This window comes from Littorina saxatilis, linkage group LG8, assembly GCF_037325665.1.
Source record: "Littorina saxatilis isolate snail1 linkage group LG8, US_GU_Lsax_2.0, whole genome shotgun sequence".
Lineage (NCBI taxonomy): Eukaryota > Metazoa > Mollusca > Gastropoda > Littorinimorpha > Littorinidae > Littorina > Littorina saxatilis.
The window spans coordinates 2,971,559-2,980,920 of record NC_090252.1 but is presented as its reverse complement, the minus strand read 5'-3'; the positions used below and the strand labels follow the sequence as shown (position 1 = coordinate 2,980,920).

The window sequence follows — 9,362 nt, the reverse complement described above, 5'->3', positions numbered from 1 at the left end:
TGGTTTACGGGAAGCTGACTGTGCCTGTGACCAGAAACTGGTGGTTTACGGGAAGCTGACTGTGCCTGTGACCAGAAACTGGTGGTTTACGGGAAGCTGACTGTGCCTGTGACCAGAAACTGGTGGTTTACGGGAAGCTGACTGTGCCTGTGACCAGAAACTGGTGGTTTACGGGAAGCTGACTGTGCCTGTGACCAGAAACTGGTGGTTTACGGGAAGCTGACTGTGCCTGTGACCAGAAACTGGTGGTTTACGGGAGGCTGACTGTGCCTGTGACCAGAAACTGGTGGTTTACGGGAAGCTGACTGTGCCTGTGACCAGAAACTGGTGGTTTACGGGAAGCTGACTGTGCCTGTGACCAGAAACTGGTGGTTTACGGGAAGCTGACTGTGCCTGTGACCAGAAACTGGTGGTTTACGGGAAGCTGACTGTGCCTGTGACCAGAAACTGGTGGTTTACGGGAAGCTGACTGTGCCTGTGACGTCACGCTCCTTCCCGTGTAACCAGGTCCGATCACTGTGTCAGGCCTGCCCCGGCTCTACATGCCTCCACTGGGACACGTACCAAGTTTTACCACCCTGACTCTTTTCTTAGCTGGGTGTGAATTATTGTGTGTGAATACATTTCTCAAGAACAAGGAGCAAGGAGTAAGGAGCAAGCAGCAAGCAGCTCCTGGAGCGAGGAGCAAGGAGCGAGGAGTGAGGGGCAGACGTGATATACAGGCTGCTGGTTGGGGCAGACTTGATATACAGGCTGCTGACTGGGGCAGACTTGATATACAGGCTGCTGGTTAGGGCAGACTTGATATACAGGCTGCTGACTGGGGCAGACTTGATATACAGGCTGCTGACTGGGGCAGACTTGATATACAGGCTGCTGACTGGGGCAGACTTGATATACAGGCTGCTGACTGGGGCAGACTTGATATACAGGCTGCTGGTTGGGGCAGACTTGATATACAGGCTGCTGGTTAGGGCAGACTTGATATACAGGCTGCTGACTGGGGCAGACTTGATATACAGGCTGCTGACTGGGGCAGACTTGATATACAGGCTGCTGACTGGGGCAGACTTGATATACAGGCTGCTGACTGGGGCAGACTTACCGTAAAGGGATTCCGTAATTGAACCTCGAGTTGACTTTGCAAAGACTTCAAACCAACACTCAGTGCCACGTCATCAGTGCCACGTCATCAGTGCCACGTCATCAGTGCCACGTCATCAGTGCCACGTCTTCGTCCAGCGAGCTTCGTGAAGTCAACCTCACCCAATTAATATATTAAGGCTTTATGTTCGTATATGTGATAATGACGCAAATTACAGTTTCTTCGTCAGTTGGCATTTTAAAAAGAAAGTAGTTCGGCAAAGCTTTCAATTGGTGCTCAGTTGTTCCTGACCGGCTCTTAACATTGTCAGTCTTCTCTGCCATTGTCTGGTGTTCTCTGCCATTGTCTGGTGCCCTGATGTCACTGAGAGACGACGTTCACGCCTGAGTGGACTAGTGTCGCGAGACACAAAGCGCAAAGAGCGACCTGCCCGTCCTGCAAGGTTGCTACTGTCCTATTGAGGGTGGCGGGTCATTATGGCAGAAGAGCTGTGATTGTCTGCCCCTTGCGTAACCTTTCAACTCCCAGGTCGCACGCGGGGTCAGCGCGAGCCGCGGACACGAAGTCACAGACGCAAGGGAGACAATTCGCCGCGGAAGAGGTGCGAGATTCACTGCCCATTTTCGTCGCGTGTGGCTCTACGCGTGCGCAGAGAAGCCCCCCTGCTGACATCTGGTGGTTAGAGCCGTGGGGCAAAGGGAGGCTACTTTATGAGATGATTGGATTTCACGGCGAGGATGAAAGAGTTGTCTTTTTGATGTGACATGGGGGCAAGTTATGTCAACTTGAACTTCGACCTTGCAAAAGGGAGACAGACACTGGCCGCCATTGGTCTGATCGTCTTTATGCCTGCACTGAACCAGGGCTTGACCTGGGCATGTTCCTTATGCCTGCACTGAACCAGGGCTTGACCTGGGCATGTTCCTTATGCCTGCACTGAACCAGGGCTTGACCTGGGCATGTTCCTTTTGCCTGCACTGAACCAGGGCTTGACCTGGGCATGTTCCTTATGCCTGCACTGAACCAGGGCTTGACCTGGGCATGTTCCTTATGCCTGCACTGAACCAGGGCTTGACCTGGGCATGTTCCTGACAACGAATTCTTTAAACGGTGTTGGGACACAGACTGTCGTAAACATACGATTGCACCGAGTGTTTTAGGTGCACACAGACTGTCGTGAACATCAGATTGCACCGAGTGTTTTAGGTGCACACAGACTGTCGTGAACATCAGATTGCACCGAGTGTTTTAGGTGCACACAGACTGTCGTGAACATAAGATTGCACCGAGTGTTTTAGGTGCACACAGACTGTCGTGAACATCAGATTGCACCGAGTGTTTTAGGTGCACACAGACTGTCGTGAACATCAGATTGCACCGAGTGTTTTAGGTGCAGACAGACTGTCGTGAACATCAGATTGCACCGAGTGTTTTAGGTGCAGACAGACTGTCGTGAACATACGATTGCACCGAGTGTTTTAGGTGCAGACAGACTGTCGTGAACATCAGATTGCACTGAGTGTTTTAGGTGCACACAGACTGTCGTGAACATCAGATTGCACCGAGTGTTTTAGGTGCAGACAGACTGTCGTGAACATCAGATTGCACCGAGTGTTTTAGGTGCAGACAGACTGTCGTGAACATCAGATTGCACTGAGTGTTTTAGGTGCACACAGACTGTCGTGAACATCAGATTGCACCGAGTGTTTTAGGTGCACACAGACTGTCGTGAACATCAGATTGCACCGAGTGTTTTAGGTGCACACAGACTGTCGTGAACATCAGATTGCACCGAGTGTTTTAGGTGCACACAGACTGTCGTGAACATAAGATTGCACCGAGTGTTTTAGGTGCAGACAGACTGTCGTGAACATAAGATTGCACCGAGTGTTTTAGGTGCACACAGACTGTCGTGAACATAAGATTGCACCGAGTGTTTTAGGTGCACACAGACTGTCGTGAACATAAGATTGCACCGAGTGTTTTAGGTGCACACAGACTGTCGTAAACATACGATTGCACCGAGTGTTTTAGGTGCAGACAAATTGGTATTGACAATTCACACTCACTCAAAACACTATTAATAGTGATGTTGTATTGACAATTCACACTCACTCAAAACACTATTAATAGTGATGTTGTATTGACAATTCACACTCACTCAAAACACTATTAATAGTGATGTTGTATTGACAATTCACACTCACTCAAAACACTATTAATAGTGATGTTGTATTGACAATTCACACTCACTCAAAACACTATTAATAGTGATGTTGTATTGACAATTCACACTCACTCAAAACACTATTAATAGTGATGTTGTATTGACAATTCACACTCACTCAAAACACTATTAATAGTGATGTTGTATTGACAATTCACACTCACTCAAAACACTATTAATAGTGATGTTGTATTGACAATTCACACTCACTCAAAACACTATTAATAGTGATGTTGTATTGACAATTCACACTCACTCAAAACACTATTAATAGTGATGTGGTATTGACAATTCACACTCACTCAAAACACTATTAATAGTGATGTGGTATTGACAATTCACACTCACTCAAAACACTATTGATAGTGATGTTGTATTGACAATTCACACTCACTCAAAACACTATTAATAGTGATGTTGTATTGACAATTCACACTCACTCAAAACACTATTAATAGTGATGTTGTATTGACAATTCACACTCACTCAAAACACTATTAATAGTGATGTTGTATTGACAATTCACACTCACTCAAAACACTATTAATAGTGATGTTGTATTGACAATTCACACTCACTCAAAACACTATTAATAGTGATGTTGTATGGACAATTCACACTCACTCAAAACACTATTGATAGTGATGTTGTATTGACAATTCACACTCACTCAAAACACTATTAATAGTGATGTTGTATGGACAATTCACACTCACTCAAAACACTATTGATAGTGATGTTGTATTGACAATTCACACTCACTCAAAACACTATTAATAGTGATGTTGTATTGACAATTCACACTCACTCAAAACACTATTAATAGTGATGTTGTATTGACAATTCACACTCACTCAAAACACTATTAATAGTGATGTTGTATTGACAATTCACACTCACTCAAAACACTATTAATAGTGATGTTGTATTGACAATTCACACTCACTCAAAACACTATTAATAGTGATGTTGTATTGACAATTCACACTCACTCAAAACACTATTGATAGTGATGTTGTATTGACAATTCACACTCACTCAAAACACTATTAATAGTGATGTTGTATTGACAATTCACACTCACTCAAAACACTATTAATAGTGATGTTGTATTGACAATTCACACTCACTCAAAACACTATTAATAGTGCAGTGATGTTGTATTGACAATTCACACTCACTCAAAACACTATTAATAGTGATGTTGTATTGACAATTCACACTCACTCAAAACACTATTAATAGTGATGTTGTATTGACAATTCACACTCACTCAAAACACTATTAATAGTGATGTTGTATTGACAATTCACACTCACTCAAAACACTATTAATAGTGATGTTGTATTGACAATTCACACTCACTCAAAACACTATTAATAGTGATGTTGTATTGACAATTCACACTCACTCAAAACACTATTAATAGTGATGTTGGTGTCTACCCTTCTTTTCACGTTTTCTTTCTTCAGTGCAATTCAGTTTCTTGCCCTTTTCAACATGTCGTGTTATACTTCATTACTGTGAATCGGTTCTGACTGGAGTGAAGGTGACTGGAGTGAAGGTGACTGGAGTGAAGGTGACTGGAGTGAAGATGACTGGAGCAAGGAAAGGGCCTTGGCGCCATCATAACTGGAACGTGACCTGCAGGGCTGGATCCAAGGCATTTTTGATCAGGTGTTTGAATGTTTGAATGTTTTGCCTGTGTTAGTATGCTTGCAGCTTGTATTGATGTAGTGTTTCGTTGTTCACTTGTGTGCTGAATGCTGCTGCACATGCTTTTTTGCTTTGCTTTGTATGTATATGTATGGTGGTTTTTTTCATTGTAAAGCGCTTAGAGAACGCAAAGCGCTCTATAAATCTCCCATTGATCTTTTGAACACAGTTTTAAATGCGTCCATTGACGAAGCTGCTGCCTTGTTTTCTGAACATTTATTCCGTGTTGCAAAAACATGTATGCCTGTTAAGATAATAACAGTACGTGAAGATGATGCCCCATGGATGACTGAACATATTTTACAATTACGAAACGCAAAAAATTGTATACATCAAGTTGCTAAGCGCTTAAATACACCTGAGCAGTGGGCATTATTCCGCCTGACTAGAAATCAGTATACAGATGAAATTCGTAAAAGAAAAAGAGATTATTTTCTAGAACTTGATGAGAGGATAAATTGTAAACAGAACTTCGGAAGCAAAAATTGGTGGCAACTTGTTAATTCCTTCTTGAAGAAAAAAGGTGTTGCATGTAACGAAATTCCACCGCTAGAAGATAATGGAAAAATTATTGATAACATTTGTGAAAAAACGATTTTGTTTAATAATTATTTTGAAAGCCAGTCTAAAGTTGAAAATCCAGACGATCCCCTGCCCGAGGCAAATTGGTGTAATACATCTTTATCGACTTTTGAATTAACAGAAGCTGAAGTTGTCCAAGTGTTAAGGAATTTAAATTTATCCAAGGCCGTGGGCCCTGACGGAATACATAATAAATTGTTTGTAGATGGATTACCTGTTATCGTTCCACCGCTTACAGTTCTCTTTAACAGATCCTTGTCTGAGGGTATTTTTCCAGTTGTCTGGAAAACTGCTCACATTACGCCCATTTTTAAGAAAGGCGATAGGAGTGCTTGTTCCAACTACCGTCCAATCTCTTTGCTGAGTTGTATTGGGAAGGTGCTTGAAAAATGTATACAAATCCGTGTGTTTGGTTATTTGAAAAATTATGATTTGATTACACACTGCCAATCTGGTTTTATTGCTGGTGATTCGACTGTTTATCAACTATTGAGTATATATGATGATTTTTGTGTTGCACTTGATAAAAACATTATGTCACAGGCAATATTTTTTTATGTATCCAAAGCTTTTGATAAAGTCTGGCATCGCGGTCTGCTCCACAAGCTTGAGGCGATAGGTATAAGAGGTCCCTTGCTTGTTTGGTTTGAACATTACTTGAGCGATCGCAGACAAGCAGTAGTATTGAAAGGAACCAAATCAAGTTATGCTACCCCTTCTGCTGGTGTCCCTCAGGGTTCTGTCTTAGGACCTCTTTTATTTCTCATTTATATTAACGATATTGGTGTTGGTCTTGAATCAGTGTTGAAACTCTTTGCAGACGATACGAGTATGTACTTAAGTTTAGATAACGATGATGTACGAGCAGAGATTTTGAATTCTGATTTGGATAAAATTCGCACATGGGCTTCTAAATGGAAAGTCACTTTTAATTGTCAAAAGACAGAATTGGTGGACATTTGTAGGCTACAAAATGTTTTACTTCCACCATTGTATTTCGAAGATGCACACTTAGTTGATGTTGAAAATCACAAGCACCTTGGCGTCATTCTACAAGGTAATTGTAAATGGGATTCCCACATAAAAAATCTAATTGCTAAATGTAGAAAGTCAATTGCGTGTTTTGGTTTATTCAAGCATCGTTTAAACAGAAAATCACTTGAAGTTATATATAAATCCTTTATGTTACCATTGTTTGATTATGCGGACGTTATCTGGGATAACTGTACACAGTGTTTGGCAGACGAGTTGGAGACATTGCATCTCGATGCAATCCGAATCATTGTAGGTGCAGTACGTGGCACAAGCCACCAAAAACTGTATAACGAATCGGGTTTTGTGCCCCTGAAAGAAAGGCGACGTCGTCATAAACTTTTGCTGTATTATAAAATTGTAAATCGTTTAACCCCAGAATATTTATATTCCAAACTGCCGGTCCTGGTTTCCGATGTAAATCCTTACCACAGACGACGCCCTCTTGAACGTAAGATTCCATTGTGCAGAAGTGAGTTATATAAATCTTCATTTTTTCCTTCAACGACAGCTTTGTGGAATAATCTTCCAGAAAATATACAACAAACGCAGTCAGTTGGTGAATTTAAAAGGTATTTGACCGATGGAGATGTTGTTGTTCCACCGTATTATTATTTAGGCAACCGCCAGGGACAGGTACTTCACAGCAGGTTGAGATTAAACATGAGCGATTTGCAACAAGACTTAGTTAACCGACACCTCTCTGATAATCTAGAATGTACGTGTGGAGCATGCCCGGAAGATTCTGAACATTTCTTATTACACTGTCCAAAATTTAAAGAACATAGAACCATTTTATTCAATAGTCTGCCAACACACGTTCTGGACTGCAAAACACTCTTGTTTGGAAATACTGATTTAACTATATCTTTGAACACGAAAATATTCTCTGTTGTACAAGACTATGTTATGTTAACTAATCGCTTCGGCTGATATTATATTAACTGTGCAATTGATGTAGCCAGGCATTCTCTCCCTCCCTCTCTCTCTCCCTCTCTCTCTCTCTCTCTCTCTCTCTCTCTCTCTCTCTCTCTCTCTCTCTCTCTCTCTCTCTCTCTCTCTCTCTACCCTATTTGTATAAAATATAATTAAAGATTATCAAGATAAGTGTTGAAGCTATCACTTGTTCGCCATGTTTTGCTATCTGAATGTGTATTGATTATAAGTTCAAGAACGTGTCCATAAGCAATCTGCTTGTTAACGTTCTCAATGTTGTTATTGTTTGAAACGTGTGTATGAGAATTTGAATAAACACGCTTAAACCAAATCTCCCATATTATTATTATTATTCTTATTAAGAGGGGCTTCCTGGCTTCCGGAACACTTCCCGTCTGGCCAGCCCCTGCACCTTGCCTAGTTCTGGTTGCCCCCCTCCCCCCCCCCCCCCTCACACACTAGGTCCCGCCCCGACCTGTGAATTGTCTTGTGAATTGTCTACAGTCACTGTGGTGGTAGCAAGGAAAGACATTCTCACATTTCTCTCCCTTACATTTCTCTCCCTTACATTTCTCTCCCTTACATTTGTCTCCCAGTGTGCGACCACCTCTAAAGCACCCATTCTTCTTATGTGTGACTCCTGATGTGCGATTATTTACTCTTCAACACCACATGCGACGTTTGACAAGGCGGAGCTTACTGGGCAGTACAGAGATTACTGGGCAGTACAGAGATTACTGGGCAGTACAGAGATTACTGGGCAGTACAGAGATTACTGGGCAGTACAGAGATTACTGGGCAGGACGGAGATTACGCGCCCTTCGGAGCTGATCACTTGCAGAAACACCGGAAGTTACGTCAAGACACGTGACAGCAGTTACGCAGCAAAAGGCAACATTGGACGTGACAGTAATGGCCGCCCCGAGGAGGAGGTTGGACCATCATGGCGAGTTGTTGATGTTGCAGTGAAAGGACGTGTGTTCGCTTTGAACCTGTCGTGTTGGGAGGAGAGATCAATGAGTGATTAGAGTTCTTTGTCGTGTTGGGAGATCAATGAGTGATTAGAGTTCTTTGTCGTGTTGGGAGGAGAGATCAATGAGTGATTAGAGTTCTTTGTCGTGTTGGGAGATCAATGAGTGATTAGAGTTCTTTGTCGTGTTGGGAGGAGAGATCAATGAGTGATTAGAGTTCTTTGTCGTGTTGGGAGGAGAGATCAATGAGTGATTAGAGTTCTTTGTCGTGTTGAGAGGAGAGATCAATGAGTGATTAGAGTTCTTTGTCGTGTTGGGAGGAGAGATCAATGAGTGATTAGAGTTTACCTGTCGTGTTGGGAGGAGAGATCAATGAGTGATTAGAGTTCTTTGTCGCGCTGGGATGTTGTTCTCCGTGACATGGCCACGCTTCGACTGATCCAATTTGTCACAACAACACGGAAGCTCGGAGGCCGGGATGGGGGTTGAGGGGGAAAGTGGGAGAGGGGGTGTTGAGGGGGAAAGTGGGAGAGGGGGTGTTGAGGGGGAAAGTGGGGAGAGGGGGTGTTGAGGGGGAAAGTGGAGAGAGGGGGTGTTGAGGGGGAAAGTGGGGAGAGGGGGTGTTGAGGGGGAAAGTGGGGAGAGGGGGTGTTGAGGGGGAAAGTGGGAGAGGGGGTGTTGAGGGGGAAAGTGGGGAGAGGGGGTGTTGAGGGGGAAAGTGGAGAGAGGGGTGTTGAGGGGGAAAGTGGGGAGAGGGGGTGTTGAGGGGGAAAGTGGGAGAGGGGGTGTTGAG

The 9,362-nt window shown here is 43.3% G+C and overlaps 1 protein-coding gene across 1 annotated transcript; it reads right to left on the bottom strand.

Moving 5' to 3' along the window:
• Positions 1–605: 605 nt before the first annotated feature.
• LOC138974460 (putative uncharacterized protein FLJ45035) lies at positions 606–2,107 on the bottom strand. The gene is made up of 2 exons (XM_070347178.1): positions 1,961–2,107; positions 606–1,100 (listed from the first exon to the last, which is right to left on the bottom strand). The coding sequence occupies exons 1-2, from the start codon at positions 2,105–2,107 to the stop codon at positions 606–608; spliced, it is 642 nt and encodes a 213-aa protein (XP_070203279.1).
• Between the last annotated feature and the right edge of the window lie 7,255 nt (positions 2,108–9,362).